General features: G+C 33.0%; 1 protein-coding gene across 5 annotated transcripts in view; it reads right to left on the bottom strand.

Moving 5' to 3' along the window:
- Positions 1-7,478: 7,478 nt before the first annotated feature.
- LOC143231765 (3-hydroxy-3-methylglutaryl-coenzyme A reductase-like) overlaps positions 7,479-24,311 on the bottom strand; it is a 31,586-nt gene continuing 14,753 nt past the window's right edge. Inside the window, exons 6-14 of one of the 5 annotated variants that reach the window (XR_013017168.1) lie at positions 24,021-24,092; positions 22,961-23,066; positions 17,590-17,696; positions 16,775-16,838; positions 15,497-15,637; positions 14,480-14,638; positions 12,348-12,502; positions 11,806-11,934; positions 7,479-9,578 (exon numbers count right to left, since the gene is read on the bottom strand). Coding sequence is in view for 2 of the 5 variants with exons in the window: in XM_076466408.1 (XP_076322523.1) it covers positions 11,898-11,934; positions 12,348-12,502; positions 14,480-14,638; positions 15,497-15,637; positions 16,775-16,838; positions 17,590-17,696; positions 22,961-23,066; positions 24,021-24,092 (841 nt within the window). In the remaining 3 variants the exon portion in view is untranslated. Of the gene's footprint in view, positions 11,935-12,347; positions 12,503-14,479; positions 14,639-15,496; positions 15,638-16,774; positions 16,839-17,589; positions 17,697-22,960; positions 23,067-24,020; positions 24,093-24,311 lie in introns of all 5 variants that reach the window. The other 4 variants (XR_013017169.1, XR_013017170.1, XM_076466408.1 and 1 more) reach the window with 4 other exon arrangements.

The following is a 24,311-nucleotide window of genomic DNA, read 5'->3' as shown; positions in this document are numbered from 1 at the left end:
TGTTAATTTGTTCACCATTTCAAGTGGGTTCTCTGTTCTGTTGGTACAGGTGTCTACAGTGTGATGAAGTCTAGTTAATTTGTTCACCATTTCAAGTGGGTTCTCTGTTCTGTTTATATATTCTTTTAAATGTGGCAGAGGAGTTAATGTTGGATGAAATCTTTTTACTGTGAGCTGAAGTTAAATGAATAATTAACTTACTGGTAAAAAAACCAACAACAAACAAACTGTAGGGAACAGATCAGTTCAGACAAACCAACAACAAACAAACTGTAGGGAACACATCAGTTCAGACAAACCAGCATGAAAAACAAACTGTTGGGAACACATCAGTTCAGACAAACCAGCATGAAAAACAAACTGTAGGGAACACATTGGTTCAGACAAACCAGCATGAAAAACAAACTGTAGGGAACACATCAGTTTAGACAAACCAGCATGAAAAACAAACTGTAGGGAACAGATCAGTTCAGACAAACCAGCATGCTGATTCTAAATTAAACAAAGTCAGCTAATTAGGTGGCATCCACAATGTGAAATTATCATAAATCAATACTATCTTTAATATACCTAAATATAGCCATGAAATAACTACAAAGAAGAGTTGAGTAGTGTATCTTGTACTTTAACTACAAATAAGAGTTGAGTAGTGTATCTTGTACTTTAACTACAAACAAGAGTTGAGTAGTGTATCTTGTACTTTAACTACAAACAAGAGTTGAGTAGTGTATCTTGTACTTTAACTACAAACAAGAGTTGAGTAGTGTATCTTGTACTTTAACAATGAGGTAGTTTATCAGAATATATATGTAACTAGCTTTGTATTTTTGGATGCTTTAACCGAGATATTCCAGGTGTTCTATTTTGGTGTCAAAGATTTTGAAAGTTTGCAAATTATGCCATATTGTGGTGTTTAAACATGGTGTATATATGCTTCTAAAAATTATCTTTTACATTTTTACTTATCAACGAAGTAAACGGTAACATTAATCTCTTAGATTTAGAAATGTAGTTTTTATCCTTGTAGATATACCTACAAACAGCAGAGGAAGATTCACAACAGGTTTGTTCTTTTTACCTTTTCAACACTTAATATTTTTCATGACGTTACTGTTTATTTACCACCAACGTGTTACGTTTTCATTATAACTACTTTCGAACAGTTTTTAGCTGTAGAATTGCTTTTAACTTTATTTTTTGTAAGTTAATAGCAGTGTGTGTGAACTCCTGTTTAATGTGTAAAAATGTTTCTAACATGGTAGTTTTATAATTAGCTGATTGCTAGTCGTAATAATCTTTAAACTTAGATTATTTCCAACAAAAAAACACTCCACGAGATGCATTTGTTTCTTTTTTACTGTTAGTTAGTTTTAGCTAAAGTGTTACACCTGGAGAAATATAGCTTTGAGTATTAATGCTCTCATTTTATAGTGGTTAAGAACCAGCTCATTTTATGTTCTCTTGTTTGTGAAATAAATCTTGAAAAGGACATATCAGTATTTTGTTTTCAGAACTATGAACTCCTGCAATAAATGTTACTCTAATGTAGGCCAGTAAGATGTAATTACCAGTTCATGAAAGATCCTACCTGGGCTGTATAGCAGACCTTCGTTCGTCTGAAATCAGACCAGCTTTAAAGATTAATCAGCCATTACTAAAATTGCTTCAAATCTTGGTGAGCAATAGTTTGTAGAAGTCAAAGTAAGAAAAGTTTAAAGTTAATGTTAGCTTGAGTTATTGTAGCAGTATGCATTATTGTATAACACTGCATTGGCTGCAATCAAAGTGATGGAAATTCAAATAAATATTTTTACCTGCTAAAGCAAAAATTCTCTATTTATTCACAAAGTTTTATAATTTATTTAAAAGTTGAGTCTAGGTCAAGGCCATGTCACTGGTCTCAATCCTCAGTTATTTCTGCTGCCCTATCATTTATCATTGTATATCTTTAAATGGTGAATTTTAGCAGTAAATACACTTAATGTTGCATATTAGTTGTTTCTCAACATTTCTCAAATCATATTAAAATGCAGTTGTGAAATATTTGTGTATTTATTGTGGCTATATTACATAGACAAAATCAACATCAAACTTTATATTATTAACTTATCATTAGTAAGTTCATACATACTGACACAGTTCACATGACCTTATGGTAAGAGTTGTTACATGGGGAAACTTACTACTTATTCAAGGGTTGTATATTTGTGCAATTTTTATTAGTTTAAATAAGTACATATAATAATTCACTGCACTGAACTTTTATATTTTAATGGAGAAACATCTTGTATCAAATGTCCATCAGGTTATGGACACCAACCTGATTGGTAGCATTGAATATATTTAAGTTTAGATTCCAGTCAGTTTATCTCCTTAACTTTGTTCCCATGTTATTATTTATATCATTAAATCAACAGTTAATAGATTGTTGCCTAATTTACACAGAGCTGAATAATCATCGGTTAGTAAGTGGGAAATTGAGCTTTTTAAATATTGTTTTTAATCAATAGAACTATGGCTCTTCTGTTTCAGTTTTTTTACTTTCCTTTTTCATTGCCTATTATAATAATTAATAATGTTAATAAATTCAACAAATGGTTAAGTAGCAATGGTAAACATACTACAGTACACGGTAGTTATGGGTTAAGCAGCAGTGGTAAACGTATACTACAGCACGCGGTAGTTATGGGTTAAGCAGCAATGGTAAACATACTACAGTACACGGTAGTTATGGGTTAAGCAGCAGTGGTAAACGTATACTACAGTACACGGTAGTTATGGGTTAAGCAGCAGTGGTAAACGTATACTACAGCAGTTAACACCTGTAGTTATGGGTTAAGCAGCAGTGGTAAACGTATACTACAGTACACGGTAGTTATGGGTTAAGCAGCAGTGGTAAACGTATACTACAGTACACGGTAGTTATGGGTTAAGCAGCAGTGGTAACGTATACTACAGTACACGGTAGTTATGGGTTAAGCAGCAGTGGTAACGTATACTACAGCACACGGTAGTTATGGGTTAAGCAGCAGTGGTAAACATATACTACAGCACACGGTAGTTATGGGTTAAGCAGCAGTGGTAAACATATACTACAGCACACGGTAGTTATGGGTTAAGCAGCAGTGGTAAACGTATACTACAGCACACGGTAGTTATGGGTTAAGCAGCAGTGGTAAATGTATACTACAGCACATGGTAGTTATGGGTTAAGCAGCAGTGGTAAATGTATACTACAGCACATGGTAGTTATGGGCGAGCATTTAATTATTCATTGATCTCATGAAGTAAAGTTTGTCATTTAGGGCAGAGGAAATTTGATTATTGAAACAGTTTGAACATTTTTTTCTACATCAGTGGATCATTCAACAAGTGTTGTGACTTTCCAATACTTAAAAGAAATGAAATTTTATTTTCTCAGCTCACCACAGAAATGTGTGATCATACCAGAATGCTTAAAAATATACATACTTAATAATAATTTATTAATGGAATGTTCTACTTCCAGAAAACATCAATTACATAAGTCTGAGACTGTTAAAGCAGTTAATAATTGATGCCTGTTAATTAATAATTAACCCAGTTTCTAATCAGTATATCTCTACCATATATATAATTTGTGTGATACATTATAACTTACAACTTGATAATTGTTTCACATTTACTTTTGTATCTGCTTAAGTGAGGAATAAAACACTTCAAATTAATTTATTTTTGTCAACTTAAAACATTATTTCAACTGTCATGTGCATGTGTCCAGAAAGTGTTATTCACCAGTCTTGTTGAACGTTGCAGGTTTTCAAGTAAACATACTGTTCTAGTCGCACAGTTTTCTTCATTAGAAATTGATAATATGTGAAGGTAAGAACAACACTAATTTTTTGTATGTTTAATTGCTTTTATCACAAATAACTTAATAGTTCCAAAGCTATATTACAGGGATTGTTATACAATTTCATAATGGAGCAAAATTATTGTATTATGTAAATATTATTGAATTTGTGTAATAATTCATATAAAAAACATCGTATTTATTATTAGTTACTGTAAAAAAACAAACTCAATGAAATGCCTTAATTTGGAATATGAAGATACAAGACACTTTGCTTACCCAGGATATGAAGAAAGTGGTTCGACACAAGACACTTTGCTTACCCAGGATATGAAGAAAGTGGTTCGACACAAGACACTTTGCTTACCCAGGATATGAAGAAAGTGGTTCGACACAAGACACTTTGCTTACCCAGGATATGAAGAAAGTGGTTCGACACAAGACACTTTGCTTACCCAGGATATGAAGAAAGTGGTTCGATACAAGACACTTTGCTTACCCAGGATATGAAGAAAGTGGTTCGATACAAGACACTTTGCTTACCCAGGATATGAAGAAAGTGGTTCGATACAAGACACTTTGCTTACCCAGGATATGAAGGAAGTGGTTCGACACAAGACACTTTGCTTACCCAGGATATCAAGAAAGTGGTTCGATACAAGACACTTTGCTTACCCAGGATATGAAGAAAGTGGTTCGACACAAGACACTTTGCTTACCCAGGATATGAAGAAAGTGGTTCGATACAAGACACTTTGCTTACCCAGGATATGAAGAAAGTGGTTCGATACAAGACACTTTGCTTACCCAGGATATGAAGAAAGTGGTTCGATACAAGACACTTTGCTTACCCAGGATATGAAGAAAGTGGTTCGATACAAGACACTTTGCTTACCCAGGATATGAAGAAAGTGGTTCGATACAAGACACTTTGCTTACCCAGGATATGAAGAAAGTGGTTCGATACAAGACACTTTGCTTACCCAGGATATGAAGAAAGTGGTTCGATACAAGACACTTTGCTTACCCAGGATATGAAGAAAGTGGTTCGACACAAGACACTTTGCTTACCCAGGATATGAAGAAAGTGGTTCGATACAAGACACTTTGCTTACCCAGGATATGAAGAAAGTGGTTCGACACAAGACACTTTGCTTACCCAGGATATGAAGAAAGTGGTTCGATACAAGACACTTTGCTTACCCAGGATATGAAGAAAGTGGTTCGATACAAGACACTTTGCTTACCCAGGATATGAAGAAAGTGGTTCGATACAAGACACTTTGCTTACCCAGGATATGAAGAAAGTGGTTCGATACAAGACACTTTGCTTACCCAGGATATGAAGAAAGTGGTTCGACACAAGACACTTTGCTTACCCAGGATATGAAGAAAGTGGTTCGATACAAGACACTTTGCTTACCCAGGATATGAAGAAAGTGGTTCGACACAAGACACTTTGCTTACCCAGGATATGAAGAAAGTGGTTCGATACAAGACACTTTGCTTACCCAGGATATGAAGAAAGTGGTTCGATACAAGACACTTTGCTTACATAGGATATGAAGAAAGTGGTTCGACACAAGACACTTTGCTTACCCAGGATATGAAGAAAGTGGTTCGACACAAGACACTTTGCTTACCCAGGATATGAAGAAAGTGGTTCGATACACGACACTTTGCTTACCCAGGATATGAAGAAAGTGGTTCGACACAAGACACTTTGCTTACCCAGGATATGAAGAAAGTGGTTCGACACAAGACACTTTGCTTACATAGGATATGAAGAAAGTGGTTCGACACAAGACACTTTGCTTACCCAGGATATGAAGAAAGTGGTTCGATACAAGACACTTTGCTTACATAGGATATGAAGAAAGTGGTTCGACACAAGACACTTTGCTTACCCAGGATATGAAGAAAGTGGTTCGACACAAGACACTTTGCTTACCCAGGATATGAAGAAAGTGGTTCGATACAAGACACTTTGCTTACCCAGGATATGAAGAAAGTGGTTCGACACAAGACACTTTGCTTACCCAGGATATGAAGAAAGTGGTTCGATACAAGACACTTTGCTTACCCAGGATATGAAGAAAGTGGTTCGATACAAGACACTTTGCTTACATAGGATATGAAGAAAGTGGTTCGACACAAGACACTTTGCTTATCCAGGATATGAAGAAAGTGGTTCGATACAAGACACTTTGCTTACATAGGATATGAAGAAAGTGGTTCGATACAAGACACTTTGCTTACCCAGGATATGAAGAAAGTGGTTCGATACAAGACACTTTGCTTACATAGGATATGAAGAAAGTGGTTCGATACAAGACACTTTGCTTACATAGGATATGAAGAAAGTGGTTCGATACAAGACACTTTGCTTACCCAGGATATGAAGAAAGTGGTTCGACACAAGACACTTTGCTTACCCAGGATATGAAGAAAGTGGTTCGACACAAGACACTTTGCTTACCCAGGATATGAAGAAAGTGGTTCGACACAAGACACTTTGCTTACCCAGGATATGAAGAAAGTGGTTCGACACAAGACACTTTGCTTACCCAGGATAATAAACTTTTATCTATCAATATTCTCAAAGTTTTAACTTGTGATCATACACTTTCATAATAAAGTACTGTTACAAAAAACAACTAAAAGTCGGTTATAAATACAGGCTGTAGCAGAATGCATTTCTTATTTATACTGAAATTTTTCAATAAAGTCAGTGTTAGCTTGTATTTAAAGTATTCTGAAATAAAAAACAAAATCAAAGAATACGATGTCTGTTGTTTTTTAAAAGTGGATTTGGTATTGAAAACCTGATATTTCACACGAGCAAAACATAGTTTTAATGTTTAGTAACAAGACCACTTGTGTGTAAGCTCAGTAGACGTTGAAGATAAAAGGACTCCACCATGGGTTAACAGAAGTCTTCAATGTCACTGAATCCATGATAACAATACAGAAATATGACTAGAAATGCTTTTAGTTTTAAGTACTTTATAAAATCAGTTGGATACAAAATATTTGATGCGTCAACCCAATGTATAATTCATCTAAAAAACTGACTGGATGGTACCGAATTAGTATAATTATTACAATAGTAACTATCTGGAACTGTGGATACAAATATTAAGGTTCGTGTAGGTTATAATTGACCAGTCTTATGTAATAATTAAGATGTGGAACATCTTTTCATTTCCAGCACAGGAGTTCAAGTTTATATGGAAATTCATAGAAACACAAACTGTATATCTAGGCCTTTGTTCAGGGATATACAAAGAAATACTTTAATAGATAAAACAAAAACTTGGAACTGAGTGTTTTTGTCCCATGAAGCTGATTAAAGTAATGGAGAACAAGGTAATCCTAATGACTACAAAGTTATTTACAGCAGTTTTAATAAAAAGAAATACCCATATGTAATGAATTGTAGGCAGGAAAAATTGAAACAAAATAAAACCCACGTTTCTGCTGTCCTGACAATTATATTTAAAACTCGTGTAACAAACAAATAGGATAGACGAAAGAAAAAAGATACAAACTTTCAGTACAATGTTGTGATATTAGGCTAAATCTCATGTAATCGTATCTTGATGATAGAAATTGATCTGAAAACTTCAATAAACTCAGAACAATAAGCAACTGATTCAGGTTTTATTGATTACAGGAACCTATAGGTATTTCTACACATCTACAGAACAAATAGTCCATGTTGATGAATGAACTGCTAGTTATAAAAATCCAAAACAGATGTTTTCATTTTGACACAATTTGAGCTACATGCTATTTGCATGTTTTGTCTGTACCACAATTTAAACTTTCCTACCTGTATGTGCAAGATAAATTAGTTGTTTAATAAAAACAATGCATTATCCCAAATATAGTTAACAGCTTTTATAATTATATTCAAATATATATGTGTATACTTCATGTTTAATTGTAAGAAAGTCAAATTTAGACAGTTTAGTAAACAGTACAATTTACAACTTACTTGAGTACTTTTAACTTCACATAGACAATATTGTTTTCAGTACCATCACAAATGTAATTCACCATGTTTTTACAGTAATCAAAGTTTAATAAATTTGCTGTTTCTTAGGCTACAAAATTTAGTTTCCATGCAATGTATTGTTTTCACAAAACAATATTACCACAGTTACTTCAAAATAACCTATACCTGCTTTGTGCGATAAACTAGTTTCTAATTGTCTTATTCATAACTGGACACCAGTTACAAGCTGTAATTGGTCATGATTGAAGTATAGCAGCTTTAATTCATAGAATTATTGTATAAGGGGCTACACTTTAAAGTAACTGTTCTGTTAAAACCAAATTTACTTTATCCACATTACAAAAGCATGTTACAATAAAGGTGTTTGAATTTCACTTCAACCACAATTAAGACACTGGATTCTTTTTGTAACAGCAACTGTAAAACATCAAATACTATTATGAGTTAAATCAGTATATAAACACACTTGTTTGAACACTGATGTCATAAGCAGGCCTGTAGGTTAGACACTAATGTCATAAGCAGGCCTTTAAGTTAGACACTGATACCTTAGTATGAACCTGTAGGTTAGACACTGATATCTTGAAGCTTTGGTAAACCATGTGCAACAACAAAGGAAAAGCAGAATAACACTGTGGTATTTAAATAATAAAAATGCTTATACCAGGATAACAATAAACTGCACAGTTCTGGCAAAACTGGTTATGTACATGTAATTTCTAAAGCAGGTAGCTGTATGTCACAGTCAAGAAATATTTAGAAATTCCCTACCCCCCAGGAAAGTACCATACAACTATTATCTTTACAAGTAGGAAGAATAGTTTTGACTATTAAGCAGCTCAAGATAGAGTTTTGTTAGTTATACAAGTAAGGGATTTTAACAAACTGCTGTAACTACCAATCTAGGATTTTCTCTCGCAGCATATTTCTGAGGAACAGAAGTAATACCTACTTCCAACAATGTTTTTTAAAAATAATTAACATATTATATAAAAGCAAAAACAAATTCATAGTTAAACAGATGGTAAATATTTGTAATCTATGAAACAAACTGATCTTAATGCAATTTCTAGTCCACCCTAAAAACAAAACACAGATATGGAAACTACTTTGGAGAGAGATTTTTCATGTTTAAAGTTAAAACCTGGCATTGGGCATGTTATAAAAACTGTCAATTTCCACAAGAAATCTAGTTCTTTACAACCCATAACTCAGGAGCTGTTGTCTGAAGGTATCTCACAGTAAGATCTTCCTGATTTCATTCTGCATGGAACTGTGATGTCACATTTAGCCAATTTACTGTAGCTTTGGTGTACAGGGTGTGGTCTGCTTTTGGCAGATGAATGTGCCCTGTACGATGTACTCCTTGTAGGAATTCCACGAGTGGTTAGAGCAGCTCACTCAAGGGGTTATATAATATTGTTAAAAAGAATCAATACCCCTACAGAACTGATTTCAAGTTTAATGTTGACTGCCATAAGGGTTAAAGGAAATAAGTCTTATGAAAAAAAAATACATAGTGAAGCAACAAGGAGAAGAGTACACTGAAGTCTAGGAAAGTTAAAACTACACATATATACCTCATTCACACTCTAAGATAAGAGAGAACACTTCCCAGTAATCTATAGATGTTGGAAACCGACCATCAAAACGTCTTTATAGGTTGTAAAACCCTGGGAAGGGAGTCCTGAAATTGTAACTAGGAGTTCTATGTGAGATGAGAAACTAAGGAAGAAACAAAAATCTTGGTCACAGATAGAGGGTGGACTGACAAAACCTTACAATAATCATTTTCTAAATGGATATAACTTTTAAATCATTATACATTACTTAATTTGCTGCTCAAAATAAAGGATACAAGTCACCAAACAATGTTTTTTTACACAGGAGCTGAGGTAGTTTGCAAGGTCACTGATTCCTTGTGAAATATACATCAATGTTAGGAGAGAACAATTATTGAATATTTTCTAAACAGAAGTTATTACAAATAAAATGTTATAATATACTTAAGTTTTTTAAAAACAAACAGACCAGTGTATATTCTTCAGTGGATATATTTTAAATTGTCACAAAGACTGTTTGATACACAAATATAATTTGCCTACTGTCTCTTGACTTCTATATCATGTACAGATTGTAAACTACTGCCATCTGCGACTGTATTTTATTTTTCACACTGAGCCAAAAACATTACTAAACCTTACTTTATGCAAACACATCAAGATGACCCAAAGTTACGGGACCTCAAATGTATCAAAATATGGTTTCAACCTTAAAGTAGACACTGTACATCTATTTACAACACTTTATCTAACCAATTTTAATTTTCAATTAATTCTGCAATAAATGTCTTCAGGTACTTAAGTGATGGTAGTTAAACAAAACAGAGCTTAACTTGCTCAAGTGGCTAATCACCCAGATTTTTATATTATTAAGAACAAATTTACATTTCCAGTGACACTTGGAAACCCCAATAAAAAAAGTTCACCATGGTGTAACCTCTAAGTACAAAGTGTTATATTTTCAGAGAAGAGCTGTTACTTTTGTGTTTCAGGGTGGACGGAATTATAAAATGGTGAAACTTTGATGCAATATCGAACAGTGTTAAATCACGCGTTTTAACAAACCAAGAAATGTTCATTATTACAGAAGACAATTTACTTATGTCTGGTTTTGTTGCTGACTGTAAATTGTATAGCAGGAAGACAAATTAACTTCGTTAGTACCAAACATCTAACTTGCACCTAGTTAATGGATACATGGGAAACATACTAAGACGTTGTTTGTTTTATTATAATTTATTTAATCTCACGTACTTCACCAAACTCAAGTATTTGGTTTGTTTTGAATTTTGCACAAAGCTACACGAGGGCTATCTGCACCAAACACAAGTATACCAATTATTTTGCAGTTTCTAACATATCACACTTTTCATACCAAAACATTGTTTACCAAGCAATTTAAGCAAAAAATAAAAAATACCTCGTAATAACAGACTGGAAGTTGGCTAATTTGATTTGTGGAAAAAGTTGTAGCTAAAACCTATACTTCCAGTAAAACTCCTAAAAATTAAGAACAATATTTCACATTTACAGTGAATTTTACAATGTCTTCTTTTTAAATTCAGTTAAAAAACAAAAAACAAATATAAAATCACACAATGTATGCTCATCATGTATGCACATTAAAATTTCTAAATGAAAATTACATCCTAGGGGATCTCACTAATTACATTTTTATTAAAATAACTTGCTATAACCCTTTCGGCGAGGTTGGCGACCACAGTCAACTTGAAGGCTCCGCGTGGCAGGAGACCTTCCTTTATTCCTGTTATTCTAATTTACTGAATTTAACATATATAGTATTGGATGCAATCACTGAATATTTCAGGGACTTTTGTTGAGTTATTACCGAGATATCACGCTTTTAGTACTGATACCGTAATTAGTTGAAGTATCAAACACATATGTTCAACACCACGCCAAACATTGTTATTCAGTGCCGAAAGGGATAACGAAACTATACGTACAAAAATTATATTTAATATCTCGGGGCATTTGGAGGTCAACGACTGTTGTTTCAAATTTAAAAAACAAATTACGAGGTATAGAAAACTACACTTAATAGTGTTTAGGAATATTTGTTGTTCAAATTTAGTTTATTTTAATTTGGTACATGAAGAGGGTTGATATAATCTATAAACTAATGACTGACGTATTTTTTAATAGATACACTTATGTTTTAAATTCATTTCCTGGTGTACAGTTTGAATACCATTTCCATTAGTTAGATGTTATTGAAATGATTGTGTTGAATTACTGTAAATACTAGATCACAAACAAACGTTTAAAAACAACCATATCTTGAGGCTATCTCATTCAGATTTTAACATAGTGACATAAGGAAAGCAGGTTCATACTATGTGGATCCTCATCAGTTAGTTGTGACTTACATCTGCATGTTCCTGGTTTCAGAATAAAGTAAATTCAGTTTCTAACAGCCAGGTAGAATTCCAAACTCAGTTCGTGTCTAGAGACAGTTCACCTACGGGTCAGGAGCTGAGTTTATATTGAGTTTGGACCTGTGATAAAAAAAAAATATTCCTAAAGCATTCTTTCGTGATCCTAATACTGTGACAAGAAAGTCATACTGATTAGCATTTGATAAAATATTTAACCTCAACATGGAATAAGTTCTCTGTGGTAATTTCATTTATATCCAATTTTGTGAGATCCAATAATCTTTATCTACTATGCTAACAACTATTACTTAGCTACCTAACGGTGATATTTGATTCTGAAATTCCACTAAGAAATGTAATTTGGAAGCAATTGCTTTTCATACTTTCTACAGTTTTCTAACATCATTATGTTAAATATTCATTTCATAAAGTAAATATATTTAAATTCCTCCACTTTCAATCATACCCATTGGATATTGATAACAAAAAATGTTTCTGGACTACATTGCCAGGAAGAAGAATAAAAAACATACCTATTGTGTCTCATGTGAGAGCGAACCAAGTGACCAGCAGCCAGTGCTGACAAAAGTGACAATTCTCCTGCTAAAACTGTGCCACAAACTACCGACGCTAAGGTCGCTGCATTCTGACCTGGATCGGCAACTGATGCTCCCCGAACTCCCAGAAGCTGTAAAGATAATTTTCATTAGGAACAAGGTTTGTTTTTCTGTTGAGATGAATATTTGAGACCACATATTAAAAATCAAGTATGACATAGTCTACACATACATTTAAAATTCTTCAATCAGAAAAGTCAGAATTTGACTATTTTCTATTCAAAATTACTGTATACTAAATCACAAGAAGAATGTCTTAATTCAGTCAGATAATACATATCAGGAGTTATCATTGTAAAATATTGTACAAATTAAGAAAATTGTTAAAATACCACAAAGACATCTGTTCATTAAACAAGTAATTTGATTGGATGTGGTGTGCTACACTGCTTCAGCACCTTCCAACAGGAACATTTTAAAGGATACATCTTACAATGTTTGATACTAAGTTACATCAATGAGCTTCCAAGTCAGCAAACATCATAAAAAAAGAAAGTTGAATTAATGTAATATTTTCAGGGAAACTAAGAAATACATCAGATAGTTTCACAGTTTAAAAGTTTCTTTCAACACGTGTACAAATAATCCACAAAACTGTCTAAACTTAGCCCTTATTGGATGTTAACTCCAAGTCTTTCTTTATACAGAATGATCAAATATGGCTTTTAACTCCTTCCTGTTCTTTAGAAAAAAGAAACTTAAAGCTCATAGACTGTGAGGTAAAATGTCTTACAAAATATTCCTAGCTAAACACAAAGTGATGACAACTAAGAACTGACATTAATTACATTCACAAATTTTACTGTTTCGTTTTATTAAACCGTCAACAGTCATTCTTGTATTATTCATCTTGAATAAATTTTTGATTTGACGACTACAAGGAAAAACAACTGTTAGTATTTCCTTATTTAATATCTTATGTTTAGAAATTTTAGTGTCAATAGTGGTTTCATCTATATAACAGGATTCGTATGGTATAATATAACTACCTTGTTTTTTATCTTCAGATGTTGTTATATATATACACGAGGTTAGGTTAACGTTAATGGTATTTGAATACCATTCATCTTTAATGTTTTCTTCATGAACTCAGTTTTTGTGTTGCAGCCAATAAGAAGTGGTTTTGTATCATCACTGGATGATTTCCTGCATTTTCAAGGAACAGAGCAAAAGTTGTGTAATGTTATGAACCCTGAAGGTCACTTTAAGCTAAACAGATTCATGATGTCCTGTGCCCTTAAGAGAATGTGAAGCTACTATATCACGAGTTACTGTTTTCCTTCCAAAAAACGACAAAAGGATGAAAAGAACTTTGAATGTATTGATACTGGTTTCTACTACTCAATGTTGTGTTACAATTCTAACAGGGTAAGCTATGCAATTCCAAATGGAGAAAGTTATTAAATAACGAAAATAAATTGAATATACATTAAGATAGTAACCATGTGTCAGGAAGTTGATTTATATTCTTTGATGATGGATATATGCCTTATTCGTAACAGCACTGGAAAACAAAGGAATATGGATCAACCTGGAACATTAGGACCACTCAAGACATACTCCAACCAAAGTAAGCAAATTACTGCGTTTTGTAATTGGGGAGAATCCATCAATCTGAAGGTCAGTGGAAAAAGCTACCCACATGACCCAGGGCAACAACATGCAACAAAATCAATTAAGGTCTTCATTTGAAGGAAATCAACAAGTAAGACATACACAACTTAATTTACTGAGATCGCTTTGTGCATTGCATACTTCAAGCATGCTAGATGGATTATTGTAAGGAACCAGGAGGGAGTGTTCTGCTTTGGACATGACAATCTGTAACACCTTGTGTAATGAAAACTATGATGCAGGGCTATGTTCACAACATACAGTTGTTAGACTGAACATGATTAAATGTGGTGACATTGACTGTAATAATGTGGCAAGGTTACAAAATCCTTTAAAAATAATATTTAACCACTGTATAAGGATACTTAATATAACAGTTATTTTTCTGAACTGTGCCTAGTTTATTAATTAACCGAAAACAAGGTACAACTCACATCTAAACATGCAGCCTGAGGAGACAGCACAGTACCACCTCCAATTGTCCCTATTTCTATGGAGGGCATTGTACAACTGATGTGCAAGTTTTCACCATTCTCACCAGATGGCTCCATTAATGTTATACAATTGGAACTTTCAACATTTTGAGCAGGGTCCTAATTATTACAGAATCATGAAAACAAGTTAAATTAATATATTTAAACCTTTAGATATTCAAGCATAAAGATAATTGCAAATAAACTTGAGAACTATTTATTATGACTTTGGAAGAAGTTATGTCTAAGAAATTACTTGGTTTTTGTGATGAAAATTTATTTTCAAAGTAGTTACTTAAGTAGAATAACAAATCTTGAGATTTCCACAAGATATTTTTGAGATAAATTACAACTGTATTTAGACAGTTACTTTGATGCTATTTATAAATTCTATTAAAGATAGAACATAGGTGAATTTTCCTTAAAAAATAATTCCTTATAGTATCAAATTTATACCTAACATGTGAAACCACAGAATAACAAGTCATCAACCAAGTTGTAAAAAAACTTTTTTTGCAATAGACGGAAATTACAATGGAATAAAAATCATTTTACAACACACAAGAGAAACATCTAAAAAGTATCAAAGGACTGATAAATTACTGGTTCTGAAAAATACAAAATGGTGCAAAACAAAACAAAATCAGTGTCTGTAGCCTTAGAAAAATTTATAAAAAGCAGTTGTGAAGACAGTATATCACTCTCAGATGTTATATTTACACTATTTGTAACCTAGCAATTGAGTAAGCATTATTAAGTACCAGTGCAAAATACCAGGAAAATTTCAAATTTGTTCATATAAAATATAATCCTTCACAAATTTCACTACCATTTTCCCTCACAAGATTATTCTGAAGACACGTTTTACTGGTTTTCAAAATGTTTAGTTTAATTTTTCAAACTACTCAGTGAAAATTTCAAAGAAGTTACAATGAACCCTTATTTTAAACAAATGTAATATTTTCAGTGTTTCTATACCTGTCCTGTAGCTATGAAAATAGCTGTAACAATATTAGCTGCTTGAGCATTGAACCCACCAATACTTCCCGCAATGGCAGATCCAATCAGGTTCTTACTAATGTTGACATCGATCAAAGTTTGAACGGACGTCTTTAGTACCTAGGAAAGATAGTCAAGAAACATTCTACTATTACTCAAACTATGCAGTGCTTCCTAGAGGGCGCTGACCATCTTACCACACGGAAATCTATAAATCAAGTGCTTTAATAGTACTGGCTTTAAAATCAAACATTTGAAATTACTATTTCCAATTAAATTGTACTTAGATGCATGAGATGAAAGTGTAACACAATTCTGATCATGTAGCCAACAGAACCATATTAACACAATTCTGATCATGTAGCCAACAGAACCATATTAACACAATTCTGATCATGTAGCCAACAGAACCATATTAAGTTCATGCAGGAAACATTAAAGAACCATACCAAATTTTCAAATAGGTTATTGCAGTGATCAATAAACTGATAACTTATAATGGTGAATTTTATTTGAGTATGAAAAATGTTAGTGGTACTTTCTACTAGCTGCTACAAATGAATAATTATTATTATATTCAAAAGGTTCATAGTTGTATTAAAGTTATTTACAGTGACAGTAGATAGAAACCTATGAATTTCATATGTAAATTTGAAAACTCTTGCTAGCTGTTCAGAATGAGTAATGTTTGCAGCTGATGAGGATAAATGTCACAGACAGGAAACACTTTTTGACTGTCTAGTGTAGGTTCATGTTTTTACAGCAGATGAGAATAAATAATAAACAACTGTGATGCTTCACACTTTTTGTAACATGTTTTTAATATGAATTTCTGTTGCCAGGGTACTGTGGAACCTACTGAATGATAAACATTTCATAATGGTTGTTGAACAAAGATTTAATGTGGAGATTTGCTATTGACTAGTGGTTATATTAAAATAAATATTTCATGTATTTGCAACTTCAACCTCTATAAAACTATATGAATGCAATTTGCATGTTAGATTAGTCAGTTAATTTGGAAAACATGCTGAAGGCTAATACTGGATCATCACTCATAGCAACCAGACACTTATCTATACCATCATATAAAACACTGATGTAGTAAGCACAATAACACTTCTGAGATGAAGCAGAAACTGTGCACAAAATTAGCCCTAATTGTGGGTAGCTTCAAAAGTGATTCAACTTCCAAAGGTAAAAGAGCCATACAAGTAACAGATCAAATAGCTTAAGACAAAACAAACCTTCACTCACATTTTTCACAACCTTAGCTGGAATCTCAGCTTCACACACAACCGATTTTCCTCTTCCTTCAATCCTGTAGACATAATTGTAACTATTCAGTGATCTCGAGAAAACCCACTTGTAGAGAAATATATATGCAAAAACGGCCTCTACATTCCGACACTCAGTTACACAACCCCTTCCAAACACGTGGTCAGCTTCTGGTCAGTTACCTCTTTCTTTCTTTGTGAACCTGACGATGACCGAAGAAGGTCGAAACGTTGTTCGCTCTTCTATGTAAAATATTTTCTCAACCCAAACGAGCCGTTTTTGCATATAAATAATTGTAACTAAATTATTCAAACCCAGAAAAGAAATCCTAGTTATGTAAATATGTAGCAACAGAAAATATTAAAACTCAAAAATCTCTCTAGGTTGTAAGAAAAAGTTAGTTTTAGTCACACAAGTAATCTTAATTGGAAATTCCACAATGTATTAAATAGTTCTCAGAGCATACAAACGTTATGAGCAGTTTTCATTTATACAAACTGCACAATAAAACTATTTTATTCAGAGTACCTTCTACCATTTGTTTTCATGTTATACAAATGAAGATGATTTATTTTAATGAAGTAATTCATAAATTCATAGTATTTTTATTTCAACACACATTTTACAAACACACAACCCAAAATACATTCCATTAGTTTTAGCTTTTCTCACAACATAAATGGTGAAAGAAAACAACAAAAAACTACACTTTTGTACAGTGTGCTCAGTCAGAAATTAGAACTACAGATATTATATTCTCTCAGTCATTTTTACTCTATTAGTACAAGCCTTACCAATTAACAGCTGAAGACTTCTTGTCAGTACAATAGTTGCCACTAAGACTAATAACCTCAATGTTCGGAAAAATCTTCTGAAGTTTATAAAGAGAAACTTCTGTACCCTGTAGAAGATACAAAGACAGATCTTCTGCAGACATCACAATATACAAAGACAGATCTTCTGCAGACATCACAATATACAAAGACAGATCTTCTGCAGACATCACAATATACAAAGACAGATCTTCTGCAGACATCACAATATACAAAGACAAATCTTCTGCAGACATCACAATATACAAAGACAGATCTTCTGCAGACATCACAATATACAAAGACAGATCTTCTGCAGACATCACAATATACAAAGACAAATCTTCTGCAGACATCACAATATACAAAGACAGATCTTCTGCAGACATCACAATATACAAAGACAGATCTTCTGCAGACATCACAATATACAAAGACAGATCTTCTGCAGACATCACAATATACAAAGACAGATCTTCTGCAGACATCACAATATACAAAGACAGATCTTCTGCAGACATCACAATATACAAAGACAGATCTTCTGCAGACATCACAATATACAAAGACAGATCTTCTGCAGACATCACAATATACAAAGACAGATCTTCTGCAGACATCACAATATACAAAGACAGATCTTCTGCAGACATCACAATATACAAAGACAGATCTTCTGCAGACATCACAAATATACAAAGACAGATCTTCTGCAGACATCACAATATACAAAGACAGATCTTCTGCACAACAAAATATACAAAGACAAATCTTCTGCAGACATCACAATATACAAAGACAAATCTTCTGCAGACATCACAATATACAAAGACAGATCTTCTGCAGACATCAAAATATACAAAGACAGATCTTCTACAGACATCACAATATACAAAGACAGATCTTCTGCAGACATCACAATATACAAAGACAGATCTTCTGCAGACATCACAATATACAAAGACAGATCTTCTGCAGACATCAAAATATACAAAGACAGATCTTCTGCAGACATCACAATATACAAAGACAGATCTTCTGCAGACATCAAAATATACAAAGACAGATCTTCTGCAGACATCACAATATACAAAGACAAATCTTCTGCAGACATCACAATATACAAAGACAGATCTTCTGCAGACATCACAATATACAAAGACAGATCTTCTGCAGACATCACAATATACAAAGACAGATCTTCTGCAGACATCACAATATACATAGACAGATCTTCTGCAGACATCACAATATACAAAGACAGATCTTCTGCAGACATCACAATATACAAAGACAGATCTTCTGCAGACATCACAATATACAAAGACAGATCTTCTGCAGACATCACAATATACAAAGACAGATCTTCTGCAGACATCACAATATACAAAGACAGATCTTCTGCAGACATCACAATATACAAAGACAGATCTTCTGCAGACATCACAATATACAAAGACAGATCTTCTGCAGACATCACAATATACAAAGACAGATCTTCTGCAGACATCACAATATACAAAGACAGATCTTCTGCAGACATCACAATATACAAAGACAGATCTTCTGCAGACATCACAATATACAAAGACAGATCTTCTGCAGACATCACAATATACAAAGACAAATCTTCTGCAGACATCACAATATACAAAGACAGATCTTCTGCAGACATCACAATATACAAAGACAGATCTTCTGCAGACATCACAATATACAAAGACAGATCTTCTGCAGACATCACAATATACAAAGACAGATCTTCTGCAGACATCAAAATATACAAAGACAGATCTTCTGCAGACAACAAAATATACAAAGACAGATCTTCTGCAGACAACAAAATATACAAAGACAGATCTTCTGCAGACATCACAATATACAAAGACAGATCTTCTGCAGACATCACAATATACAAAGACAGATCTTCTGCAGACATCACAATATACAAAGACAGATCTTCTGCAGACATCACAATATACAAAGACAGATCTTCTGCAGACATCAAAATATACAAAGACAGATCTTCTGCAGACATCAAAATATACAAAGACAGATCTTCTGCAGACAACAAAATATACAAAGACAGATCTTCTGCAGACAACAAAATATACAAAGACAGATCTTCTGCAGACATCACAATATACAAAGACAGATCTTCTGCAGACATCACAATATACAAAGACAGATCTTCTGCAGACATCACAATATACAAAGACAGATCTTCTGCAGACATCACAATATACAAAGACAGATCTTCTGCAGACATCACAATATACAAAGACAGATCTTCTGCAGACAACACAATATACAAAGACAGATCTTCTGCAGACATCAAAATATACAAAGACAGATCTTCTGCAGACATCAAAATATACAAAGACAGATCTTCTGCAGACAACAAAATATACAAAGACAGATCTTCTGCAGACAACAAAATATACAAAGACATCTTCTGCAGACAACAAAATATACAAAGACAGATCTTCTGCAGACAACAAAATATACAAAGACAGATCTTCTGCAGACAACAAAATATACAAAGACAGATCTTCTGCAGACATCAAAATATACAAAGACAAATCTTCTGCAGACATCACAATATACAAAGACAGATCTTCTGCAGACAACACAATATACAAAGACAAATCTTCTGCAGACATCACAATATACAAAGACAGATCTTCTGCAGACATCACAATATACAAAGACAGATCTTCTGCAGACAACAAAATATACAAAGACAGATCTTCTGCAGACATCACAATATACAAAGACAGATCTTCTGCAGACATCACAATATACAAAGACAGATCTTCTGCAGACAACAAAATATACAAAGACAGATCTTCTGCAGACAACAAAATATACAAAGACAGATCTTCTGCAGACAACAAAATATACAAAGACAGATCTTCTGCAGACATCAAAATATACAAAGACAGATCTTCTGCAGACATCAAAATATACAAAGACAGATCTTCTGCAGACATCACAATATACAAAGACAGATCTTCTGCAGACATCACAATATACAAAGACAGATCTTCTGCAGACATCACAATATACAAAGACAGATCTTCTGCAGACATCACAATATACAAAGACAGATCTTCTGCAGACATCACAATATACAAAGACAGATCTTCTGCAGACATCACAATATACAAAGACAGATCTTCTGCAGACATCAAAATATACAAAGACAGATCTTCTGCAGACATCACAATATACAAAGACAGATCTTCTGCAGACATCACAATATACAAAGACAGATCTTCTGCAGACATCACAATATACAAAGACAGATCTTCTGCAGACATCACAATATACAAAGACAGATCTTCTGCAGACATCAAAATATACAAAGACAGATCTTCTGCAGACATCAAAATATACAAAGACAGATCTTCTGCAGACATCAAAATATACAAAGACAGATCTTCTGCAGACATCACAATATACAAAGACAGATCTTCTGCAGACATCAAAATATACAAAGACAGATCTTCTGCAGACAACAAAATATACAAAGACAGATCTTCTGCAGACAACAAAATATACAAAGACAGATCTTCTGCAGACAACAAAATATACAAAGACAGATCTTCTGCAGACATCAAAATATACAAAGACAGATCTTCTGCAGACATCACAATATACAAAGACAGATCTTCTGCAGACATCACAATATACAAAGACAGATCTTCTGCAGACATCACAATATACAAAGACAGATCTTCTGCAGACATCACAATATACAAAGACAGATCTTCTGCAGACATCACAATATACAAAGACAGATCTTCTGCAGACATCACAATATACAAAGACAGATCTTCTGCAGACATCAAAATATACAAAGACAGATCTTCTGCAGACATCACAATATACAAAGACAGATCTTCTGCAGACATCACAATATACAAAGACAGATCTTCTGCAGACATCACAATATACAAAGACATCTTCTGCAGACAACAAAATATACAAAGACAGATCTTCTGCAGACAACAAAATATACAAAGACATCTTCTGCAGACAACAAAATATACAGAGACAGATCTTCTGCAGACATCAAAATATACAAAGACAGATCTTCTGCAGACATCACAATATACAAATACAGATCTTCTGCAGACAACAAAATATACAAAGACAGATCTTCTGCAGACATCACAATATACAAAGACAGATCTTCTGCAGACAACAAAATATACAAAGACAGATCTTCTGCAGACAATAAAATATACAAAGACAGATCTTCTGCAGACATCACAATATACAAAGACAGATCTTCTGCAGACAACAAAATATACAAAGACAGATCTTCTGCAGACAACAAAATATACAAAGACAGATCTTCTGCAGACATCACAATATACAAAGACAGATCTTCTGCAGACATCACAATATATAAAGACAGATCTTCTGCAGACATCACAATATACAAAGACAGATCTTCTGCAGACATCAAAATATACAAAGACAGATCTTCTGCAGACATCACAATATACAAAGACAGATCTTCTGCAGACATCACAATATACAAAGACAGATCTTCTGCAGACATCACAATATACAAAGACATCTTCTGCAGACAACAAAATATACAAAGACAGATCTTCTGCAGACAACAAAATATACAAAGACATCTTCTGCAGACAACAAAATATACAGAGACAGATCTTCTGCAGACATCAAAATATACAAAGACAGATCTTCTGCAGACATCACAATATACAAATACAGATCTTCTGCAGACAACAAAATATACAAAGACAGATCTTCTGCAGACATCACAATATACAAAGACAGATCTTCTGCAGACAACAAAATATACAAAGACAAATCTTCTGCAGACATCAAAATATAAATTTATTAGTGAATGGAAATTCTTATAAAGTACAGCCTACAGTTCTGGATTTTGCAGGAGTTATTAACACACTTAAGTTTCTAATGCTGGATTTTCACAACAGGCAGTTGTTCTTTCATTCTTATATTTAAATTTTTCAAAAGAGTTAGGTTTTTAAAATGGCATTTTGTTTTTTATTAACAAACCAGTTCTTTAAATTGTGTATCTATGCAAGTTTTTCCAATTACAACTTAATTACTGTTACTGATGAAAAAAAGTTTATTTGATCTATAATTGCTTTGCAAGGGTCTCCACAATTATTTTGTTAGTAATAAAAATGCTACTCACATCTGTCCTTCAAAATGCAGATTTACAGAATAATGGTAAATTTATTTCTATTAAGTTATTAGCATGATTACTTTCAATACATTACCTAAATTGTACTTTTACACTCCAAGACTGAATGTTTAATCACATTAGTTGTTGTTTTGTACTCACTTTGGAGACCATATTCATCCCCATGGCATCACCAGTGGCTGCTTTAAATCTGATAAACAGATAACGACCAGCAATCCTTGTGCTAATCCTCTGTAGCCTAGCAAATCTGAAAATCAAGTCAATCTATAACTGTAGTGTTTAACGATTTATACTAAAGAGAGATTCACAACTAACTGTTATGTCAAAAACTGTTTAGTTATGGATTTTAAGACAGAATTGTGACTTCACATCGTGATAACACAGTTAAAATTAAACACAAATACTTCCGTGTTTCTGTCAATAAAACATGCACAACAATAAAAAATATCATTGAAATCATAATATTTCTTGATATAAACATCCATGCAGAGCATTTATAATTATCTAATTATTTAAAAAAATAATAATACAAAAAACAACTTCAAGTTTAATCAATTAGAATGACACTAGAACTTTGATAGCATCGTTATCCAAAATCTGTTGAACTGTGTGAAAGAAAGATGAAGTTTAAAAGTAACAAATACAAATGTTCTTAAAATATTTTAAGTAAAATTTATAAGTTTTAATCCTTATAAAATAATTTTAACACTAGACCAGAATGTTTAACTAAAAGTCAGCCAAAAAAGATAAAAATGTCATACTTCCGCCTTCATTTAACATATCCCGTTGATTATTTATTAATTTTATATTTTACTTAAGTCTTTTCAGATATTTTATGATTTTAAATTACACACAAACTACTAATACTGTATTTTAAAAATAATTCTTTCCTGCTAGTGTGGTAGAGGTTATTCTAATTGTTTTAAATTTAATATTGCTTGAAAAAGACAATATAAAAACAAAACACCACCCTGAAATTAAAATGAATAACTAACAGTTTCTTCTCCAAGAAACTTATTTTGCTTAAAAGTATGAATAAGTTGATTTGAAGAAAACTTGAAGCTAACTAAACTTGGCAGAAATCTTGCCACAAAATTTCAGAATGTTAAATATAAAACTAAGTACAAGAATGCTGTTGTAATTTTAAACTGTACTGTACTGAACGGTTATTTCATGTAATATGTATTTATAATAAACTTACCGGCTAGTAGAGTCAAAAGCAGTTTTCAGAATATGATAGTTTTCTTCTTTCTTTAACCACCTCACAACTTCACTGATGACAAAACATACAGCTACGATTAAACCTGCTTTATAACCTTCAGGTATTATTTCAAACAAATAATAAAACGTATCTAACTTCAATTATTAAACATTCTACACATCTGAACACAAATCTAGCTAACTCTACAATACTTATTAGAAGTTAGTACCATAACTTTCTGTAACAGAAAGTTTATGCTCAGACTGAAACTCTCATAAGACCAACTATCTT

Source organism: Tachypleus tridentatus, chromosome 11 (genome assembly GCF_004210375.1).
Source record: "Tachypleus tridentatus isolate NWPU-2018 chromosome 11, ASM421037v1, whole genome shotgun sequence".
Taxonomy (NCBI): domain Eukaryota; kingdom Metazoa; phylum Arthropoda; class Merostomata; order Xiphosura; family Limulidae; genus Tachypleus; species Tachypleus tridentatus.
The sequence above is the reverse complement of the archived record's forward strand: the minus strand, read 5'-3'. Positions and strand labels throughout refer to the sequence as shown.